At 45.4% G+C, this 23,292-nt stretch overlaps 1 protein-coding gene across 7 annotated transcripts in view; it reads right to left on the bottom strand.

Annotated features, from left to right (window-relative positions):
• Nucleotides 1–21,236, bottom strand: part of Cep250 (centrosomal protein 250) — a 49,635-nt gene extending 28,399 nt beyond the window's left edge. For 3 of the 7 annotated variants that reach the window (XM_090352229.1, XM_090352232.1, XM_090352233.1), the window contains exons 1-19: nucleotides 20,880–21,236; nucleotides 20,148–20,354; nucleotides 18,001–18,286; nucleotides 17,366–17,422; nucleotides 16,237–16,319; nucleotides 15,842–16,007; nucleotides 15,012–15,118; nucleotides 14,539–14,790; nucleotides 12,396–12,492; nucleotides 9,496–9,597; nucleotides 8,772–8,930; nucleotides 7,809–7,987; nucleotides 6,807–6,989; nucleotides 5,766–5,910; nucleotides 4,220–4,366; nucleotides 3,399–3,629; nucleotides 1,116–1,309; nucleotides 537–664; nucleotides 158–327 (exon numbers count right to left, since the gene is read on the bottom strand). In XM_090352229.1, coding sequence (XP_090208355.1) covers nucleotides 158–327; nucleotides 537–664; nucleotides 1,116–1,309; nucleotides 3,399–3,629; nucleotides 4,220–4,366; nucleotides 5,766–5,910; nucleotides 6,807–6,989; nucleotides 7,809–7,987; nucleotides 8,772–8,930; nucleotides 9,496–9,597; nucleotides 12,396–12,492; nucleotides 14,539–14,790; nucleotides 15,012–15,118; nucleotides 15,842–16,007; nucleotides 16,237–16,319; nucleotides 17,366–17,422; nucleotides 18,001–18,183 — 2,583 coding nt within the window. In that variant the 5' untranslated portion in view covers nucleotides 18,184–18,286; nucleotides 20,148–20,354; nucleotides 20,880–21,236. Of the gene's footprint in view, nucleotides 1–157; nucleotides 328–536; nucleotides 665–1,115; nucleotides 1,310–3,398; nucleotides 3,630–4,219; nucleotides 4,367–5,765; nucleotides 5,911–6,806; nucleotides 6,990–7,808; nucleotides 7,988–8,771; nucleotides 8,931–9,495; nucleotides 9,598–12,395; nucleotides 12,493–12,720; nucleotides 12,815–14,538; nucleotides 14,791–15,011; nucleotides 15,119–15,841; nucleotides 16,013–16,236; nucleotides 16,389–17,365; nucleotides 17,423–18,000; nucleotides 18,287–20,147; nucleotides 20,355–20,879 lie in introns of those variants that run through there. The other 4 variants (XM_090352230.1, XM_090352231.1, XM_090352234.1 and 1 more) reach the window with 4 other exon arrangements.
• Between the last annotated feature and the right edge of the window lie 2,056 nt (nucleotides 21,237–23,292).

Below are 23,292 nucleotides of genomic sequence, written 5' to 3'. Positions count from 1 at the left end.
TTAACTCCTTTAATAGCTAGAAATTAGATTATACATAACTTAGTAACTAAATTTTCCTCTTCTAAGTTATCATCAGCTGACCAGGAGTCAGCTGATGGCACAATTGCTAACGGGAGGTCATGTCTGCTCCTCCTTACCAACCACTTCTACCACCTACCCATTTCTCTAGGAGTCGATTCACTTCTTCTTCATGGGCCATCTTCTGCTGCTCTAGGACAGTCTGTCCCTCTTGCTCAACCTGGGCCAGTTGTTGGGCAGCTGCACCCCTTTTGTGCTCTGCCCGGCACCTTTCTGCATCCAGTTCCAGCTTCAGGCACTTTACTTCCCCTAGAAAACCAGGAAGAAACAGCTCTATGAGCCTCTACCCAGCTTCTTGTATCTCATGATATTCTCTTGTTTTCCATTCTACCCCCACCAACTTCATGAGCAACTCCCATCTCAGTAGCCCTGAGCATGGCTAGAGAAGGCCCCCCAGTACCATTCTTCCTGGCTCTCAGCATCTCCACAGAATGGTCCCATTCCAGTTGGACTCTTACCTTGGATTACTTCCTTAGCTTGAGTGATAGTTTGAATCTGGACTTCCAGCTGCCCTTTGGTGACCTCTATCACAGAAATCCGTTGTTGGGCCTCAAACAGATTGCCCTCCAGTTGCTCCTTGGCTGAGCTGTGAGAACCAGGAGTTGAGAAGAGTTCCTACCCATCAAGCCCCTGACTCTTTTCTTCCCACCCCCTCTTTCTGTCGGTTGTGGGGCCTGAACTCTGGGCTTGGGTGTTGTTCCTGAGCTCTTCAGCTCAAGGACACTGCCCTACTCCTGGAGCCACAGTGGCACTTCTGGTTTTTCAGTAGTTAACGGTCTTTAGTGTCTGGGCTGGCTGTGAACCTCAATCCTCAGATCTCAGCTTCCTAAGTAGCTAGGATTAGGAGTGTGAGCCCCCGCACCTGGCTTGACCCTTTCCTAATACGAGTTGAGTTCTAAGAAATAGCTTCCTAGAGAAGAGGAGGAAAATTATAAATTCATAACACGTAGGAATTCATATATTTAGGATAGGAAGCATGGTTATGTTTTGCCTTGCAAAGCTCCCTGAGCTTGGCTGACCAAGGTCTGGGCCCTTACCTGAGTCCTAGAAGTTGTTCACTGAGATCCTGTCGGTCTCGTTCCACAGCCTGCAGCCGCACCTCTAGGGCTGCTCTGTCCCGTACTAGGGCCTCCTTCTCTTGGACTGCCCTGCTAAGCATTTCGTCCTGTTTCTTTGCCTCCTGATGAAGCTGCTCCAGCTGAGCTGTGGCTGCTTCCTGTTGGTGACGTGCCTGAAGGGTAGAAATTGGTGAGTGGTGAGAGGCAAACAAGAGGCAGAATTGGGGTGCAGCTACTGCCAGGTGAGGGCACTGGCTCTTCAAAGATTCTGAACCCAGCAGTGTAAACTTGGGCAGTGCTCACTTGATCAGAGCAGTGTATAGGGGCAGGAGTTTGGTCTAGTGCTAAGGGTGCTTGCCTAGCATGCACGAAGATTTAAGTTCAATTCCTTGGTACCACATACATAGAAAATAGCCGGGAGTGGTGCTGAGGCCCAAGTGGTAGAGCTCAAGCCTTGAGAAAAAAGGCCAAGAACAGTGCTCAGGTCCTGAGTTCCCTAGGACTGGGGGAGGAAAAAAAAAAAAAAAAAAGAGCAGTATATATTCATCTCCTTTATCAACCCAGAGAGCTGATAACTCAAGATGGATACTCTCCAATGGACAAGAAAGACCCTGTGTTAGGGATAGAAGCTAAGACCTGCCCCAAGGAGCACTCAGATTTTTTTTTTTTTTTTTTTGGTCATGGGGCTTAAACTCAGCCTGGACACACTGTCCCTGAGCTCTTCAGCTCAAGACTACTTCCCCTACCCTTGGGCCTGGGGGGTGTCCTGAGCTCTTCAGCTCCAGGCTACAGCCCTACCCTAGAACCAAGCCCCACTTCCCCATTTTCTAGAAGTTAACTGGAGATAAGAGTCTTAGGTCCTTGGGCCAGGAGTTTAGCCTAGTGGTAGAGTGCTTGCCTAGCATGCAGCAAGACCCAGATTTGATTCCTTGGTACCACATACATAGAAAATAGCCAGATACGGTGCTTTGACTGAAGTGGTAGAGCTCTAGCCTTGAGAAAGCCCAAGGACAGTGACCAGGCCCTGAGTTCAAGGCCTGGCCAAAAAAAAAAGTCTCGGGCTGGCTTTGAACCTTGAGCCTCAGATCTCAGCCTCCTGAGTAGTTACAGGCGTGAGCCACCACGCCTGGCTTCTCAGGGTTTTTGTTGTTTGTTGTCTTTTGCTAGTCCTAAGCTTGAACTCAGGGCCTGGGCACTGTCCGAGTTTCTTTTGCTTGAGCCACAGCACCACTTCTGGCTTTTTCTGTTTATGTGCTACTGAGGAATTGAACCCAGGGTTTCTTGCATGCTAGGCAAGCATTCTACCAAAAAGTCACATTTCCAGCCCCAAGCTTTCAGTGTTTTTTTTGTTGTTGTTTTTGCCAGTCCTGGGGCTTGAACTCAAGTCCTGAGCACTGTCCTTGGACATATTTGCACAAGGCTAGCACTTTTCCACTGAGCCACAGTACCATTTCCAGATTTTTCTGTGTATGTGGTTCCGAGGACTTGAACCCCGGGCTTCGTGCTACTATTAGCTCATGCTCCTGGCCCAAGCTCTCAGTTTTATGAATACACACAAAATACCAGGGAGAAAGTGATCAGTATTTGGAAAAGACCCTGAAAAGTGAGATTACACATTACTGGAGCAAGGAAAGGTTTGGTAGTAGAGGAAGCTGACTTTTTTTTTTTTTTGGCCAGTCCTGGGCTTGGGCTCAGGGCCTGAGCATTGTCCTTGGACTTTCTCAAGACTAGCACTCTACTACTTGAGCCTCAGCACCACTTCCGACTTTTTTTTTTCTATGTATGTGGTACCGAGGAATTGAACCCAGGTCTTTGTGTATGCTAGGCAAGCACTCTACCACCAGGCCAAACTCCCGGTCCCGGAAGATAACTTTTTAGCCAGATAGTTTATTGGCTCAAGAAAAAATGTAGCACTCTGTCTTGTGTTTGGCACAGAGCTAAAAGCTAGAGGAATGAAGTAAGTGAGACACAGCCTTCCCTTTAAGGCCATGGAAACAGATAATTATAGTATGAAGGGTGTGGTAGTTGAAAACAATATGTGTAGTAGAGCATATAGGAGTAGAAGCATGTAGTTTAAATAGGGGAGACAGGAGGAAATAGTGGGGAATCAGCAAGGAATTCCGATAGAAATTTCCTTAAACAACAGAAAGGTAAGCTATAAGTAACTGGTCATATCTAGACTTTTCACTCTTTCTGTAGCCTTGTAATTTCTTATAATAGCATGAATGAATCCTTGATGTGATGTCAGTTTTATCTTCTTACCTCACTTAATTTCTCTTTAAGTTCTTCTTTTTCTTCTTGGATGCACCTGAGCTCTGCCTGCAGCTCAGCTCCTTCCTCCTCTGCTTTCTGAAGCTGGACTTCCAGATGAGTTTTCTTTTCCCACAGGACTTCCCTAGTCCTCTCTGCCTCTTCGAGGTCCACCTGCAAAGAGCTTCTTGCCTGTTCTGCTGCCTCCACTCTGCTGCACACGGACTGGTTGTTCTGCTCCAACTACTGGCCAAAAAGGGAAGGGGCGGGGTACAGAGTATCAAAGACAAGTGGTTAGTTTCCCTAGTCTCAAGTGGTGAGACTGAAATGCAAGTGACATATGAATCTTTCCTCCAGAAATGAGCATGGGAATGCTTAGAAAGAAAAATCCATTCAGTTTAACTATATTTTGTCAGGAGCTTGGCCAGATGCTGAGGAAAGAGATTTAAAGAAGTAAAATCTAGCTGAGGCTCAAAAGGACAGGGATACAAAAACTTCCCTTACTAAAATTATAGGATAAAATTTGTAACACAGAGAGATTTGGAGGAACTCAGGCTCTTCAGAAAATTCTTTTTGGTAATCATTGATATCTCAAGCCAACAGGATTAAAATTGTGGTCTTGCTTTCAGGAGTGGGAGCCACTTCCTAGTCTAATGATTTGTCCTCAAGAACAAAGGTAATTCTGCTGAACATACGGGAAAGAAATATTTCAAGTATAAATCTAATACTGTGCAGTTCCCAGTACTCTGCCCTATTATAAGCATCCACTCTTGTCACTGGTTTATCCTAAGTTGGCCCAGCCTTACCCTGAGGATCAGACATATCTTGCTCACCTGGAGAAGCTGTTGGTTCAGCCTAAGTTTATCTAAGACCAAAGCCTCATTTAAGGCACTGAGCTTGACAGCAGCAGCCCGAAGATCAGCTACCTCTGCCTTCAGGGTATTTTCAGAACTTGACAGCTCTGCAATGGATTGTTCTGCCTAAAAACATAAAAAGGTTAAAGAGTTTCCTATTTCCAGTTTTCCTCAAACACTGAACAATTCACATTTCCAATACTTCCTTTCTTGTACAAAAATTTATCACTTCATTTCTTCCCTTCATTCTTAATGAATTTTCCTTTCATTCATTTATTCCTTCTTTTAGGAATAAGAAGCTCACAGTATAGAAACACAGCTATAATGATGCATAAATAAATACAGTTGTAATGATGCTACATGGGCCAGAAGCATGGCCTAGAGGTAAAGTGCTCGCCTATCATGCACAAAGCCCTGGGTTTAATTCCTCAGTATCACACACACAGAAAATGCTGCAAGTGGTGCTATGGCTCAAATGGTAAAGCACTAACGTTGAGAAAGCCCAAGCCCTCAGTTTAAGCCCCAGGACTGGCAAAATGAAAAAAAGAAAAAAGAAAATGTAGACACAAAGTGCTCTAGGAGGTCAAGGATGGCACTGATTCATTTGAAGAGTCCAGAATGATTGGTGGGGCTGGGAGTTTGGCCAGTGGTAGAGTGCTTGCCGTAGCATACACAAAGCCCTGGGTTACATTCCTCAGTACCAAATACATAGAAAAAGCCAGAAGTGGTGCTGTGGCTCCTGTGATAGAGTGCTAGGCCTAAGTTCAAAACCCAGGACTGGCAAAAAAAAAAAAAAATGATTGGCAGACAAGTTGACATTTAAGTTGGGTATTAACAGATGAATAGCAGGGCACAGTGGCTTACTCCTATAATCCCAGCTACACAGGAGGCTGAGATCTGAGGATCGAGATTCAAAGCCAGCCCCAGGCACTAAAGACCATGAGACTCTTATCTCCAATTAACCACCAGAAAACCAGAAGTGGCACTGTGGCTCATGGGTAGGGTGGTAGCCTTGAGCTTAAGAGCTCAGGGACAATGCCCAGGCCCAGAGTTCAAGTCCCATGACTACCAACAAAAAATAGATGAACAAATACTAGTTATTACAACAGAAGGGAAGAAGCAGTCCAGTTAAAGAGAAAAGTACATGCAAAGTATCGGGAGTTAGGAAGGAATATAAGTGAATACAATTATGCTGTGAGCATAAGATATAAGGAGTGAGGATAGGGTTTTGGCACAGAAGAATTTACAAACAGTTTGAGATAGATGGCAAAGGGCTTTGAGTTGGAAAGCTATTGTTTTTAAGAAACTGACATAATCAGATTTTAATTTAGAGAATTCAACTAAGTCTGATATAGAGGATATATCAGGAGGGAGAGGACCCAGAATCAGACTAGTTACTGAAGAAAGAATATGTAAAGGTGATGGCTTGAAGGGTGCAAAACAAAACAGGCTGCATGCTCCCTTCCTGGAAACACGACTTTCCAAGCTGCACATCTAGTAAATGAGGAGGAAGAGGTCTACATACCCTGGCCAGCGCTGCAGTCACTTCGGCTTGCTCTTGCCTCAGTAACTCTCCTTCCAGGTGACTTGACTCCAGGGCTTCTCGAAGAGTGATCAGTTCACTGAGTGATTCTGACTGCTTGGCTTCTAGGCCAACCAACATCTCCTGACTGAGAAGGAAGAAGAGGCTAGAGAGCCAAATCTTAACAGGTAACAAGAATTAATCACCTTACTGATGCAATAGAATGAGGATGGTCTTTAAAAGTGCCTAAGGAAAAAAATCCAAGACATGTCAAGTGAAAAAAAGGAAGGTTCAGGACAGTATATATAATGCACTATTTTTTGTGAAAAGATGGAGAAAAAAATTTGCATGTTTGTATGAGGTGACACTGGGCAAACTAGGCAAACACTCTACCACTAGGCCAAACTCCTGGCCCCTGTTTGGTTTTTTTTTTTTAAATAATTCTAGGCCAGGAATTTGGCCTAGTGGCAGAGTGCTTGCCTAGCATGCATGAAGACCCGGGTTTGATTCCTTGGTACCACATGCATAGAAAAAAGCTGGAAGTGTGGCTGAGGCTCAAGTGGTAGAGCTCTAACCTTGAGAAAGTCCAAGGACAGTGCTCAGGCCCTAAGCTAAAGCCCAGGACTGGCAAAAAAAAAAAAAATTCTATTCTCTACCAATCAAAGTAAGTCTAAGTCTACCTCCTATCCCATAAAGCTTTTTCTGTTCCTTAATAACTGTTACTTTCAAGTTTGATTTAGCTCATACTTCATCTTACATAGTCACAGTTGCTTACTTATTTGACTTTTCCATTAAACCACAAGGTCCTTGAGATAAGGGATTGTCTTAATCAATTCTGTATCTTTGTTTGTTTCATCTCTATGAGTGTTCAGCAAAGTCTGCATGAACTTTCTGTATCTATCTTTCTACAGAGGAGTAAGCTTAAGGACCCACTGTGTCCTGAGTTTCTGGGTCTCCACTTCCTAAGAAACGGTAGTTGACTGTAGAGGGTATAGAACAAAGGCAGGCTAGACTCCTCAAGAAGAAGGGACTGGTCCCACTTACAGACGATCCCTCTCTCGGACAGCCAGGTGCAGCTCTTCCTGCTGCTCTTCCTTTTCTCCCTGGGCAGTGTCACCCTGCAGCTGTAGCTCCATATTGGCAGTTCGCAGTCGCCATGCCTCCTGCTCCAGCACTTCTAGTTGCTGCTGCAGCTCTTCTCTGGCCTTCTGCAGGAGCTCTCGATCCCTAGAAAGAGGAAACTAGAGATGAGCAGTCCTGAGTATGCACATTCCTTGCTGGAAGCAAACATCACTGGGTTCTCACATGAGAGAAGTATTTGTTTCTTTTCAACATCCAGCTTTCCCTCTGAGCAGGAAACCATTTTTCATAATCTCAAAAACCCCAAACCCAAAAGCTTTTTCCTGCAGGAACAAGAGAACACAAAAGAAAGCAACCTTGAGGCTCGGCACAGTGGCTCACGCCTGTAATCCTAGCTACTCAAGGGGCTGAGATCTGAGGATTGTGGTTCAAAGCCAGCCCCAGGCACTAAAGACCATGAGATTCTTATCTCTAATTAACCCCTAGAAAAACAGATGTGGCGCTGTGCCTCAAGGGGTAGGATGGCAGCTTTGAGCTGAAGAGCTCAGGGACAGTGCCCAGGCCCAGAGTCCAAGCCAGGGGGGAAAAAAAAAAATGAAAAAAGAAAGCAACCTTGAATAGTCCAAAATCTTAGAGATAGCAGGAAGGGTCATCAAAATGGGTGCCAATGGCTCACAATTGCAATCTTAGCTACTCAGGAGGCAGAGAACTAAGGATTATAGTTAGAAGCTAACCTGCGCAGGAAAATCTGTGAGACTCCTATTTCCAATTAACTACCAAAAATGCCAGAGGTAGAATGGTGGCTCAAGTGGCAGAGTGCCAGCCTTGATATGAAGAGCTCAGGAACAGCACCCAGGACAAGAGTTCAAGCCATGCCATTGCCAACGCAAAAAAAAAAAAAAAAAAAAGATAAACGGCTAAATGAGGACTGAAATCAGATATGGCAGCTTATGCTTATCTGCTCACTTGCTGAGAGAGTCCACCTCTCCCTGCAGTCCTGTAGTCTGCCCTGCCAGAGTGTCCCTCTCCCCAGTGAGTGCCTGAAGCCTCTCTTTCAGGGTTTTCCCCTCTTCTTCCCATTGATCATGCTGCTGTTGCAAGAAGTTCATCGCCTCCTGGCAGCTTGAAAGCTGCTGCTGCAGATCCTGTAGAGGGAGAACAGCAGAAATGAGATGATAAGCAAAAAGATCAAGAGAAAAAAGGGATTTCAAAAGCTTGATAGCATCATGCTATGCAAGCACGCATGAAGACCCAGGTTAGATTCCTTGATACCACATACATAGAAAAGCTAGAAGTGGTGTTGTGGCTCAAGTGACGGAGTGCTAGCCTTGAGGAAAAAGCCCTATGACAGTACTCAGGTAGAGTTCAAACTCTGGGATTGGCAAAAAGAAAAAGACTGTAATCCTAGCTACTGAAGAGGCTGAGATCTGAGGATCAAGGTTCAAAGCCAGCCAGGGCACAAAAGGACCTGAGACTCTTATCTCCAATTAACCTCTAGAAAAAATGAAGTTGGGCTTGACTCAAGGGTAGGTTGGTAACCTTGAGCTGAAGAGCTCAGGGACAGTGCCCAGGTCAAGTTCAAGCCCCATGACCCACAAAAAAAAAAAAAAGAAGAAATAGGGCTAATTGAGAAGTCAAAGGTAAGAAATTATTGGATTTTTGTGGCTCTATATGCTTGGAGTTCCCCACCTTCAAATGTAAATGTGCCTGGACAAACACCCAAACTGTCCCAGGGCTCTTTGCTTAGTGCTACGCCAAAATCACATGCAAAATAAATCAATAGGGCAAAAAGCACAGAGATTCTTATGGGCACTTGGGGGTACTGATTAGGAATTGCATGCATGACCAACTAAGGGGAAGTCTAAACTAGAGAAATAACTAAGGCACCAATCACTCTGGCTCCCAGCCCAGTGCCACTAGGGTTCTCACCTGAATAGTCTTGTGTCTCTGAGTCAGCACCAAATGCACCAGAGCAAGAGCCTTATCTGGCTCTGGGGGATCAAACTTGGAGGAGAAGCCACTAGCGTCCAATGGCAAGGAGCTCTCATGACCACAGCTGTGGGCAATATTTTCTCCTTCCACCAAAGCCTGAAATCCAAAACAGTGTGCTTACTACCCAACTACCCCACTGACAGAAACCTACAGTACACAGACCCAAACCAGTGTGGTCACCACCCCACTGACTGAGGCTGTTTGCAAAGGGCTTTCGCTACAGCATGGAGTAATTAAGGTTTTCCTTCCCAGGGCCTCTTCTGAGCGAGAGCAAAAATGGCTGGCTCCTTCCACTTTGCACCTTTGGTCACTCAAGTCTAAGATTAGTAACAAGGCTAGAATTCCTTTCGGAGCAATAATAAATGAGGAAATGTAGGAAGATAAGACTACAGCTGTGGAAAAAAAAAATACCACACACACAAATTTAGCCGATGGCTTGAGAACTGCTGCTGGTAATAGGAAAGAAAACCACCACACAGTACAAGGACAAGAATGCTTACCTCCCTTTAGGATTTCAGCCTTCAAATAGTTTGAGAAAACTCATCCTTACATGACCCTAAGCCCAAACTTCAGAACGGCAATTGAGACAGAGTCATAAGACTTAGAGGCCTGGGGTGAGGAGCAATTATCCAGTTACCACCACAGAAGGCTTTACTAGTACCTGAGTTATGTCCTTGATTACATGCTGCAAAGACTTCTTCTCCTCTTGGGCATTCCTACTAAGAGATGCTTCATGTTCCATTAACTCGGCATGATTTGTTTCCTAACAGGGAATGGAACAAAGCCAAAGTCTTAAGAGAAATTCATAGCTAGGCATGATGACTGTAATCATAGTTACCTGGGAAGAAGAGATTAGGGATTATAGTTTTAGGCCAGCCTATCATGAAAGTTCATGAGACTCCATCTCAATCCATGGCTAGACATGATGGCACATGTCTATTATCCCAGCTAAATGGAAGAAGCACAATGACTGGGGGCAGTGCCTGTCATCTCCAAAATGGAGATGAGAGGCTTGCAGTCAAAGCTGGCCTGAGCAAGAAGACACTCTACCTAGCCCCAAAGCTAGGATTTTTCCTTTTTTCCACTATTGTATTTATGTGAGTAAGAGCCTGAAGACACAAACCTATAGGCTATATTTTGTTTAGCCTATTATATAAAATTTGATGAATATTTATAAATGGAGAAATTCTGCATAAAAATCTCAAAAAGTTAAGGATTGACTATGATAATCCGTATCTTCAATCCCAGCACTTGGGAGGCTGAGGCAAGAGTCTGCAAATTCGAGACCAGCCTGGGCTACAAGTGAGACCCTATCTCAGAAAAACAAAGCAAAGCAAAAGTTAACAACCCCAGCTTCCATTCCTACATGGGAATAATTTACTGAAGTTGAACAGTATAACACCTACTTGACATTTTACTTCAGGATTTTTCATACTGAGCTCAACCATCTCCTGAAGCACTGAAAACTAAACCTGAGAGTTCTGGAAAACCACAATTCTTACTACCCAATTCACTTGACTCATATATATTGTGTAAGTCCTGTAAGTATTTGAATTGGAAAATTCTTAGCAAAAAGAAAAAAAAAATTCGGGGGGTGGGGGGGGGTCATGGGACCTGGGCGCTGTCTCTGAGCTCCTCAGCTCAAGGCTACTGCCCTAACCTCCAGCCATGCCCCACTTCCCATTTTCTGGTGATTAACTGGAGATAAGAATCTCTTGGCTTTGTATTTGCATCGCCCTGGCTGGCTCTGAACTTCGATCCTCAGATCTCTGTCTCCTGAGCAGCCAGGATTACAGGTGTGAGCCACCATGCTCAGCTGTACATTTTAAAAATGTACAGACAAGACAGCTGCAGGTGGCTCATGCATGTAGTAATGGCTACACACAAAAGCCCGTGAGACTCTTATCTCCAATTAACCACTAGAAAACTGGGAATGTCACTGTGGCTCAAGTGGCAGAATGCTAGTCTTGAGCTGAAGAGCTCAGAGACAGTTCCCAGGCCCAAAGTTCAAGTCTCATGACAAAAAAAAAAAATAGAGAGAGAGTACAAAATCAGAGACCTGAAATTTTGATTCTAACATGCAAACTTAGAGAACATCCCTGGCAGGTATTGTTAGGGATCGAACCCTCAGACCATCACAAAACAGGAGGTTCAGAAGAACAAATTTAATTTGAGCCAAAATCTACTACCCTATAACTTCTAGCCACTGATGTTGGTTCTTCCCTGGAAAGCACTAAACATTTCAACTCTCTCTTCCCCAATGTCAGATCATCAAACTATGTATATATGTATATATATATTGTGTCTGCCTCAAGTCCTTTCTGCTCTACAGTAAACCTTACTGTATTTCTTCTTCTTTTCATTTTTGGTGATACTGGTATTTAAACTCAGAGCCTCCCACTTACAAGGCAAGTGCTTTGCCCCTTGAACTACTCAACCAGTATGAAGAGATTTTAAATCTCTCCATATATCTCATTCCTAGTGATTTGTTAATTTAATCTCTCTCTCTCTCTCTCTTCTTTGTTTGTTTGTTTAGAACTGAGGTTTGAAATCACGGCTATCAGGCTTGCCAGGCAAGCACTGTATCATTGGAGCTATACCCCAAATAGACAGTTTCTCTTAAGAATGAGCCATGTGGGTCAGGAGCACGGCCTAGTGGTAGAGTGCTTGCCTAGCATGCATAAAGACCTGGGTTTGATACCACATCCACAGAAAAAAAGCCAGAAGTGGTGCTATGGCTAAAGTGGTAGAGCTCTAGCCTTGAGAAAGCCCAAGGACAGTACTCAGGCCCTGAGTACAAGCCCCAGGACTGGCTAAATAAGTAAAATATGAATAAATAAATTAAATTAAAAAAATAAGAAGAACACACAGATAAGTCAAGCTCCAGAGGACTCAATGTGAATTAGAAGATTAGGGGTATGCATATGGGCAAGAGTTCAGGAGCTACATAAAAATCAGAGACCTGGCCATAAGTGGTGTTGTGGCTCAAATAGTAGAGCGCTAGACTTGAGAAAGCCCAAGGATGGTACCCAGGCCCTGAGTTCAAGCCCCAGGACTGGCAAAAGAAAAAAGAAAAAAAGAATGTGCTACCTATCAGGGCACAATAGCTCACACCTGTAATTCTAGCTATTCAGGAGGCTGAGATCTGAGGATCTTGGTTCAAGGCCAGCTCAGGCATGAAAGTTTGTGAGACTCTTATCTTCAATTAACCACCAGAAAACTAGAAGTGGTGCTGTGGCTCAAGTGGTAGAGCGGTAGCCTTGAGCTTAGGGTTCAAGCCCCAAGACGAAGAAAAAAAGAATGTGCCACCTCTCTCTGACAATAACATATTACATATATATGACATTGTAATCTCACCAGGAATACAGAACAGTGGATAGTTAATATTTATTGGATACATAAATGAGTTAATTTAGTTTTAAGATTCAGCCAGAATTAATTTTTCAGTTTTGTAGGACTTCATCAAGAACATTTAATTGTTTTCCTGCAGTACCTGTCCATAAAGAGCAAATGACTTACAAACCCACTCCCAACTCCTTTCCAGAACAAAGTGTATTATACCAGAATCTCCATTGTCTCTCTCAGAGCCTTTACCATCTTTTCATAATCTTCATTTTGTTTCTGAGATTGGGTCAGTAGAGCAGAGAGTTCGGTCACCCTAAAGAGAAGAGCACACCACTGTCAGCTTGACAGCCCATGGATAAAGATAGAGCCATGAAAGTGGAGCACACCCCAGCCCCAGCCCAGACACTCTCACTTTCCACTGCAGATCTCCCAGAATCCCTAGGGTACCCCAAGCCCCTTGGCACCCCTTAAACACATGATGCTACATAGCCTTGAACTGGTGGGGAAAGCCAAAGCCACTCAGACACATGCAGGGATTTACCACATCTCAAGGCTGGAACACGTGATTGGGGGCCCGAGAGCTGAAGGAAAGCCCTGGCCCAGGCCCTTCCAGGCCTCGCTTAATCTTGAAGTCAAGCATCCTGAAGCCAATAAGAACATCAGAATTGCCACATGGGAATAGCCCCAAGGTCCCTCTAGCCCAGGTTCTGACTCTGATAGGAAAAAAGGAAGAGGGACTTGGAAGAGAGAATTATTATCCTCCCTGATAATAATTTAAAGTCCAGCAAAATCACTGACATTTTTATCATGTAGCACAATCAACTTGGAGCTTTGTGTCTGGTATTATATGGATAACTAAACAAGTATTTCTCAAATGAGTATCCCCTAGGAATATAAATGGTTAAGTCCTTCTAATTTTATTATGTATCATCTCTAAGTGCCTGTCACTGTCTATTCATTCATTTAATAACTATAGCATCCAACAAACATTAAAGTGCCTGTATATGATAGATATATAGAAAACAAAGCTAGAAACACAAAGCTTAGTGAGACATAACATTTGTGCACGGTGCTCCCAAAAGCAAAACAAAATAAAATAGTGTTCCAATTTCTTTTTTTGTGGGAGAAGAGGGTGAGGATGTACAGGGACTTGCTAAGCTGCCTGTGTTAGCCTCCATTTCTTCCTGCCTTAGGGTTTACTTCTCTAATTCATGTATACCATTAGTAGTGGAGATATAACCTTAGCCATAGGACATAAACTTTGTCCAATAGTATTCTGCTTATTTTCCTGCCCTTCTTAACATCATTTAAAAAAAAATGTATTACAATCCAAAAATTAAAAGAGCAGGCCAGCAGTGTACTTCAGTAGTGAAACAGTTGCCTAGAATGTATGAGGTCCTGGATCTGATTCACAGCACCACAAAAATAAATAAATAGATAATAGACCTAACCAAAGGAAAAGAAAAAGAAAAGGTCACTAGTTTAATGCTGCAACAAGCAGATCAAAAACACCAGGTTCAGTAATATAACAGACTATTAAAGTTATATACTTCAGAGAAGGTGTGACAGGGCAGACTGAGAAAGAGAGGGAGGCACTACAACTCCAGGTCAGAATAAGCATGTATGAAGGCAGAGAAGCACTGAACAGCAAGAGATTTGAATAGCTGCTTATATATCTTAATACTAAAGAAATCAAGCCAGGTGCAGTGGCTCATGCCTGTAATCCTAGCTACTCAGGAGGCTGAGATTTAAGGATTACGGTTCAAAGCCAGCCCAGGCACTAAAAACCTTGAGATTCTTATCTCCAATTAACCACTAGAAACCAGAAATACCACTGTGGCTCAAGGGGTAGGGCAGTAGCTTTGTTTTGAGCTGAAGAGCTCAGGGACAGTGCCCAGGCCCAGAGTTCCAGCCTCAAGACTGACCAAATTAACAATAATAATAATAAATGATAATAATGAAATCAATGGGGCAGTGTGGCCTACTGGTAGAGTGCTTCCCTAGCATACATGAAGCCCCGGATTCAAATCCTTGGTACCACAAACACAGAAAAAAGTGGAAGTGGGTGTGGCTCAAGTGCTACAGTGCTAACCTTGAGAAAAACCCAGCCTTGAGTTCAAGTCCCAGGACTGTCAAAAAAGAAAAAGACAAGAAGAAATCAAGCTGCAAGGTAGAGTGCAGAAGTCAGTGACAAGCCCCAAATGTGGTACTGGGTTTCAAACTAGACTCTTCTGACACACTTCCTTCTCCTATACTGGTGTGAATGCCCTTGTCACCTCTCTTGCCTATCCCTAACTTGCTGCGGGAGTCATTCAACTTCCTTTCTAGGAATGCTTCGTAGGACTGCCAGCTGTCTCACCGATCCTGAAGCTCAGCCTTCTCCAGATCCCCTTGGCTCTTGAGCTGCATTAACTCCTGGCTCCTCTCATGGGCTTCCTTCTCCAGTTCCTGGATCTTGGCTAGCAGCAGGAGCTGCTGGGCAGGCTCGCTGTCATCTATTTTCCCAGATCCAGAAGGTTCTCGAGTCTGTGCTCCCACGGTCAAACGCAGACAACATGTCAGCAAGGACCCTGAAAGCCTCACATGTTCAGCCTTTAGTTCCATCAGATCTCTGAGTACAAACAAGGAAAAGAGCAGATTCCAACAGGGACCAAGGAAAGGAATTTGGAGACCAGGAACACAAAGCTTGAGAGGCAGGTCAGGAAAAAAATCATCTGAATCCAACAAGTCTTCCCTATCCCAACCCTATGTCTGATCCCCCTTCTAAAACAGCCCACTGCCTTAAGTCTAGAATTAGTACAGGTAAACCTCCCCTTCTGTTCCCACACTAACCTGTCAGTAGCTGACTTCATTTCCAGGAAGTGGCGTCTGAAGGTCACCACCTCCCGCCACAGATTGAGAAGGCGACCATGTTCCCCTTTCAGATAGCCCTTGAAGAACTGTGTTCAGAAACCCAGGTCACATTCAAGGGAAGAAGATAACCTTGGATTTTCTTTTCTTCATGATCTGAGCTGAGACTTAGAACTTGGTATCTGATACTTCTGTTCATTGGATTGGACTCTACCAACTGAGCCAGGCCTCCAACCTTTGGATTTTGATTTTTGTTCTGAATTGTTTTTAGGGGGGACAGGGTGGTACTAGGACTTAAACTTAGGGCCTCATACTTGGTAGACAGGGGAACCACAGCCCCTGGTCTGATAGAGGAGTGTGTGTGTATATGCATGCATGCATGCGCGCGCGTGTGTGTATGTGTCTCCCCCAATAGAGGACTATTAGTGCATACACACACATATTTTTTTTTCCCTCTAGTGCAGAGCAAAGACTAAGGAAATGCTTATTTCCTGGGATCTGGGTTCATAACCAGTTTTGCTTCTCATTCAATTTAACTACCTTCTTAGCATCTAGATAAGCAGATTTCCACAATAAAGGGAGTACAAGAAGGGTTGCTTTAAGTGTCACACTACCTGCCAGCAAAGCCTAAAGAAGGCATGTGATGGCACAATTAAGAAGGCCTGAGTAGGGCAAAGAGCTGTCAGCATGGATTGTGAGGATTGTCAGAGGCTTTAACAGTTTTTCAGTTTCTACTTGAAATCAACCGTTTTCCTGCATTGACCAGGGCAGTGCCAGAGGGCATACATATCCCTCCTCACAGTTCTTCCTACCTCCTGTTCCATTTGCCACTGGCTTTCTTTCCTTATTAACTCATCCCGGGCCTGACTCCAGTCCACTGTCAGTTTTTCCACATCTTCTTGAAGGGCTTTGTTCACCACATCAGCTTTTTCCATGTGCAGCCGAAGCTCAGTGTTCACCTCTACTAGACTCTCACACCTGTACTGGGGAGGGGTAAGAACACAAGCAAAACAAGGGTCTGGTCCAATGCTTGTCCCTCTCAGAAATAAGATGACAAAGGACTGGAATTTGTACATTGCCAGGAATTAGAGGGCTAAGGCTGAAGTCTGTGGTTCTAATCCATGATAGCATTCGGAAGAAAGGTTTCCCATCTGTCTTTTCCACCCATTGGCCAAGCACCCTAGTCATAAAATTTGGAGTCCATCACCTCTGTTGCTCCTCCTCCAGGCGGATTAGCAGCTGTTCTAGGTTTGGCTCCTCCATGCTTTCCCACTGTCGAGGGATTGGTCCCTTAGCCAAAGAGAGACAAGCCTTATGAACATTCATGCCAATTCCCCGCCCCCCCTTTTTTTTGCCAATCAACTAAATGCTGTCTCTGAGCATTTTGCTCAAGGTAACACCCTAACACTTGAGCCACAGAACCACTTGCGGCTTCTTCTGAGTAGTCTCCTGGACTTTCCTGCCCAAGCTGGATCATCAAACTGTGATCATCAGATCCCCTTCTCCTAGGTATCCAGGATTATGGGTGTAAGCCACCAGCGCCCAGCTTCCCCAATGCTTTCTACAGCAGCCCACTTTTGAATTTTCCTATACTTTGTTAATAATCTGCTTCTTTTCTTAATCACTGTGTCCTGAAGACAAATCCATTGTTATCCCTCTCTCCAAAAAGGAACCAATGACCTCTCCCAAGAGATGGCCTAAGAAGTGGAAGATACGTCTTCCACCAGCGTTTTGACTTCTGTCACACTTAATTTTGGGCCTTTGGAAATCACTTATCATATTAGTGCTAGTGTCTTCAACTACAAAATGAAGATGTGATCATTTTCCTCAGAAAGTTGCAGAGTAAGTGACATAATTATGTGATAAATCCTAAAGATGCCTGGCTTACACAGAAGGTACTCAATGTTTTGGTATCCCTCCTTTGAGAACTTTCCTGAGGGGAAGGTGAGAAAGTGTCTTAAGGAGCTGAACAAAGGCACATGGGTCTTTCAAGGCCAGTTCTACCCTACCTTTAGGACAAATACATCTGCAGAGACTGCTTTTGTATGCCTGCAGAGGTCTATCCCTCTCTGACAAATAGACACTGACACCTAGTGGAAGATAGATGTATTCCATTACATTAACTGTATCCTCCCATTAAATGTACCTGTTAAATTCCCTAAAGTATTATTTCTTCTTTTTTTTCCCCCCTATTCTCTCAAGAGAATAGAGGAATTGAAATCTCTCAATTTATATAACTAGGAAGATCCTAAGATCAGACATCTCTGGGGCTGAAGATAGAAGAGACTAAACACACACTGATGGCTCAAGGGAGCATGGGACTCAACCTCACTCACCCCAGCGGCTTCTAGCTGCTTCTCCAGTTCTTGGCACCAGCTCCGGTACTGCAATACCTGATGTGAAAACAAAAGGCCCTGAGTTGTCACAAATAGCCCAAAGCAAAGGTCCCCAGAGATCTTGAGCAAATCTGCTGTGAATAGAGAAACCAGGTGGTTATGGTAAGATAAGACCCCAACATCCTAGAGTTTCTATTTCAGTACTGAAAAAAATCTAGATCAGGCATAATGGTATATGCCTAAAATTCTAGTACATGAATGATTGAGGCAGTATAGCCTATCCTGGCCTATGTAGTAAGACTCTATCTCAAAAACAAAAACAAGCAAGAAGACAATACACACACACACACACCCCCCACAAATTTTCTCTTTCTGCCTCTGGCATTAAAAGGGCAAAACGAGGTTCAGATCTTAGCTCCAAAATAAAAGAACAAACCTTGCGAATATCATCTGTAGAAGGTAGAAGGGACATATTTATACCTGAGTATTTGTGAGCATCAAAGGAGAAGCCATGTGTGACATCTGGAACATCCAGGTCCTCTCTCAATCTGGCTAGGTATAAGCCATTTCCCCCACAGGACTCTGCCTCTTCCAGGCCTTATCCTACCCTATTCCCAGAAGTGCAGCTTACTTACCTTGGCCTGTAGCTTCCTCACAAGCGCTGCTTGCCTCTGCTGGGCCTCCTGGGAATTCTTTAGCTTCCGCCAGGAGGTAGCCTGGTTCTCTGCTATCTGTTGCTGCAGTGCCAGCACTTGCTCTTCAAGCATCAGCTGCAGTGACTGGGGCTTCATGCTCAGCCCAGGGCTTCCCGTCTCCATGGGGACAGCAGAGAGCAAGCCAACAGGTCCCTAAGCAGCCAGAGGCTTAATGCTCCCAGCAGTGTCCCTAACCATTGCTGTGCCTCTTTGGTTTCCTCTTGAGCTGGGGATCAAAGCAGAAACCATAATTGAAAGGATTGACTAGATGGCTCATATATACTTAGCAAACTTTTTATTTATTTATTTATTTTGCCAGTCCTAGGGCTTGAACTCAGAGCCTGAGCACTGCCCTTGGGCTTTTCTCAAAGCTAGAGCTCTACCACTTGCACCCTAGCACCATTTTTGGCTTTTTCTATGTATGTGGTACCAAAGAATCAAACCTGAGTTGTCCTGCATGCTAGGCAAGCACTCTACCATTAGCAAACATTTTTAATTTTTTTTAGTGTGGGCTGTAGGGCTTGAACTCTGGGCCTGGATGCTGTCCCTAAGCTCTTCAGCTGAAGGCTACCACCCTACCCCTGGCACCTCAGCATCACTTCCGGTTTTCTAGTGGTTAGCTGGAGATAAGAGTCTCTTTAGTGCCTGGGCTGGCTTTGAACTTCGATCTTCATATCTCAGCTTCCTGAGTAGCTAGGATTACAGGCGTGAGCCCCCACACCCAGCTTCAGCAAACATTTTTTAAACCCGGTAAATCTGGGTTGGACAAAGTAAACTGATTCTTTTACAAGAGGACTCATTAGAACTTTTAAAACCCTGAGATGGACCCTAATCTCTAAGAAAGGGCTGTGATGAACACCATATTTCCCAAATTTAATGTATCTAGGGGCTATCACACTAGACCAGGAGGCCCTGGCTTGCTGTTGCATTCCTGGTATCTGGCACAGTGACTAATAGACATTTACTGATCAATGAAAATGGTATAAAGTCTTACAGGCAAGATAGAAAAATAAACAATTATAACACAATGTGGCATGTGGAATCATACAGACATTACAGGAGAGCATGGAAAACAAAGGAAGGGTACATCTTCCAGCTTGGATAGCTACAAGCTATGTGGCTCATCACCACCATAGATCCTATTTGATATTTCTATGGGGCAGTGGCTTTGCTCTTGTTCTAAGTAAAATGCAAATCATCATCTTGGTCCTTAACTCTGGGGTTAGTGTAAAATCAATTCCACAGCCATTTACTAAACCCAAAGTCTAGCTGGTGAATTTATCACCTAGTCCGGTGGACACTGCTCACTGGTTCCATTTGTTTATCATACCACTTGATCCAAGTGCCTCAGTTTCTTTTCATGCAAAATGTGAACACACAGAATCTCCCTACTAGATCACAGTAAGAATTTGATGGACCTGGGGCCAGGAGTTTGGCCTAGCCATAGAGTGCTTGCCTAGTAGCATGCATGAAAAACCCAGTTCGATTCTTCAGTACCACATACATAGAAAAAAGCTGGAAGCGGTGCTGTGGCTCAAGTGGCAGGGCGTTAGCCTTGAAGAAAAGCCCAAGGACAGTGAACTCAGGTCCTGAGTTCAAGCCCCAGGACTGGCAAAAAGAAAAAGAAAAAAAAAAGAATTTGATGGACCTATGCACCCATTTCATAACATTTTGTGCCTATTCATTTCAGTTAGTTAACTATTATTACCATCATCTTGGTTAGACCCTGGGTTAAAAATGGACATAGCATAAAGTCTGAGCGAAAGAGAAAGAAGGGGCGGGGAATTTGGCCTAGTGGTTAAAGTGCTTGCCTAGCATGCACGAAGACCCGGGTTCGATTCCTTGGTACCACATACATAGAAAAAGCCGGAAGTGGTGCTGTGGCTCAAGTGGTAGAGCTCTAGCCTTGAGAAAGTCCAAGGACAGTGCTCAGGCCCTGAGCTCAAGCCCAGGACTGGCAAAAAAAAAAAAAAGAAAAGAAAGAGAAAGAAGGGCAGAAAAGTGACTGTGGGATAGATAGAGCTGAGAGACGGAGAGGACAAAAACATGAGACAGGGGTATCAATGTGTGAGGAGTAATGCACTTACTATCTGGAGACTATAACTGTAACCCCTCTATCCATTACAATTAAAAACAACAAAAGAAGTTGAGACAGGATAACTGCGCCTAGAGGTTCCCAAGCAGTGATACTTGAGTCCTGGATAATGAGTCAGGCACTGAGAAGGGGTACTTCTTGCACTTCTCGCACTTGGGAGGCTAAGGCAGGGTGAAGACGAGTTCCAGGTCAGCCTTGGCTACAAAACCGAGGAGAGCGGAGAGGCGAGTAAAGAAAAGGAAGGAAGAAAGGAACAGAGTTCGGCGTAGCGGTGCCCACCCTTGACCTCAACTACTTAGGAGTAGTTTTGGGGAGGATCCCGGTGGGAGGCCCGCCCAGCGGGGGGCGGGGGGGAGATCACAGGAGAGGTAGCAGGACAGGCAGACTGTCGCACAGATCTGGAGCAAAGGGGCGCAGGACACGGGGAGCTGCAAAGCTCTGGGGGCTGGGGCTGGGGCTGGGGTGGGAGCGGGAGGGGCGGCCCCGCGTCTCCACGGGGCTGCTGGGCTGCGGAGCGCAAGGGTCAGGTTGTCGTTCTGCGCCCCCGGGAGCGTGGAGCGGCCCCGGCGGCCCTAGGACGTCGTGGGGTCCGGGGGACCTAGGACGGGGGTCCTGCTCCACTCTGGGCCTGAGAGACCGCCCGGGACCCACACGAGGCCGCGACCCCGGCGAGCGGCCCCGGGCCGTTACCGACCACGTCCCACCTACCCCGGCCCCACCTCACCACGACCGGCGCCCGACGACTCCAGGAAGAGCTGCGGCGCCCACGGCGAGGCCCGGCCCCAGGGTCCCGCGCTCGGACCCCGCCCCCCAAACTCCCGCCCGGAGCTTTCCGGGGAGGGGAGGGGCTCGCCCAGCCGGCGGGCGCTCGCCGCTAAGCGCGGCCTCCCGCCATGTTGGGTACTGGCAGGAGAATCCCTGGAGCGGCCCAGAAGGCAAGAGGGGATTACATTCGAAACCTAAGATTCCTCGCCCGAAATGGAGACAGCCTGCGTCTCTGGATTCCAGGAAATGGACGTCTGGAGAAGAGGGAAAACATCGCTCTCCCTCATTCCTTTCGGCTTCAGCGTTACTTCATGCGCATGCGTAGTTCCGGTTGCGTTCCAGGTGCGCCTGCGCAGTGCTGCGCGAAGGAACCCCCCCGGTGCCTTTACTAGAAGGGCATTAGCTCCCCGGGGCCACCAATCCCAGGGTTTTCTCATGCGACACAACACAGCACTTACTTTGGAACGTCAGAAACTACTAGAGCCTAAGTGGGAAGCTCATATAGAATTTCCTTTTGGTACTTTCTTTGAATTGAACTTCCAATTTTTAGTAGGGACTGAATCTGAGAATGAAACACTCCTCCCTCCCTCCCTCCACCACCACCACACACACACACACACACACACACACACACACACACACACACACACAGCATTGAGCTCAAAGCTTTATGCTTGGTAGGAAACCTCGTTAATGTTTGAATACTACGTCCAGCTCCTCCTTTGGCTTTAGTTATTTGTTGTTGTTGTTGTTAAGGATTTATGTTGCATTTTTCTCAGATAACAACGTCTTAAAAGCAGACATGGAAATGGTCTGTGCAAAAGCAGGCAGTAGAGCTACTGGAGTAAGAGTAGGTACCAGGGGCTGGGAGTTTGGCCTAGCGGTAGAGTGCTTGCCTAGCATGCACAAAGACCTGGGGTTCGACTCTTTGGTTCCACATACATAGAAAAAGCGGGAAGTGGTGTTGTGGGCTCAACTGGTAGAGCTCTAGCCTTGAGAAAGCCAAAGGACAGTGCAGAGGCCCTGAGTTCAAAGCCCCAGGACTGGAGGAAAAAAAAAAAAAAAGAGTGGATAATGTTAGGAAAATGGAAACGAAGGGAAGGAAATAGGCCAACTGGATCTTGCACAGGCAAGGACTGTTTGTTTATTGAGATAGAGCAGCAGCAAGGGACAAAGCTGAAGGATTGGCACCCATCCTGTTTTTTCCAGGTGCATACAGATCCCAGGCAAGTCACCAAAGATTGCCTGACTCCAGCAGCCTAATCTACATAAATCTAGCTGTAAATATTCCATAGTGGGCCCAACTGGAAAACCCCTACCTCTCTTGACCCAGTGGCTTTTGTATTAACTTCTGCCTTCCTTGCTTAGACTATAATGCCCCAGGCTCTAAAGAACGTGAGAGTCTTATCTTCAATTAACCACTAGAAAACAGGAGGTGGGGCTGAGGCTCTAGGGATAGGTTAGCAGCCTTGAGTTGAAGAGCTCAGGGACAATGCCCAGGCCCAGAGGTAGGGTGATAGCCATGAGCTGAAGAGCTCAGGGACAGCACCCAGACCCAGAATTCAAGTCCCAAGACCCCCCCCCCCAAAAAATATGTTTTGCAAAGGGAACTGCAGAAGAGGTGCCCAGCAGGGAAGCCCTGAAGAGCCAATAAAAGCAGTCTAGATGCTTTGATGATGATCAGGTGACAATAGACATCTGAGGGGCCCAGCTATAATGCTAGGTTATTCCCATTCCTTTCCCCAGCTCTCCTGTCCATGTCAGCACCCTGAGTGACTCAAGTAAACTGAGGAAAACAGAAGGGGACAGCAGAGGGAACATCTTCCACTGCCACGACGCTCTGCTGCAAGCTGATAATTGAAGTACTACCAGTTCATAGAAAGAAAACAGTCTCATAGATTATGAACAGCTTGCTGCTCCATGTCCACCTGAGTCTATTGCTTTACCAGGAAATAAGCATTGAGCATCTGCTATGTATAAAATCCTAAGCTAAACTCTGGAGGAACACAAGAACAATAACCCACAGCCCCTGTCCAGTCTTAGAGGCGTTGTTCACAGACTCCCAAGGGAGGCAAGTGACACATCTTCAGTGTAATAAATCCTGGAAAGAGGCAGTGACTGGCTCCACAAGGCAGAGATGGTATAACTTCATTGTAAAGGAGAAAAAGGCTAAAGAGTCAGGCAATGGTGGCTCATACCATCTCAGAAGGCTGAGAAGTAGACAATCAACATTCAAGGTCATCCTACGTAAGAGTCTGTGAGAATCCATCTCCAAAATAACCAGGCAAAAACTAGTCTGAAGGCATGAGTACCAGCTGAGCAAACAAACTGAGCAAGCTCAAGGCTCTGAGTCCAAACTCCAATATCACCAC

This window comes from Megascapheus bottae, chromosome 18, assembly GCF_031878675.1.
Source record: "Megascapheus bottae isolate mThoBot1 chromosome 18, mThoBot2.hap1, whole genome shotgun sequence".
Classification (NCBI taxonomy): Eukaryota; Metazoa; Chordata; class Mammalia; order Rodentia; family Geomyidae; genus Megascapheus; species Megascapheus bottae.
Note: the sequence above shows the minus strand (reverse complement) of the source record. Positions and strands in the feature narration are given on the sequence as shown.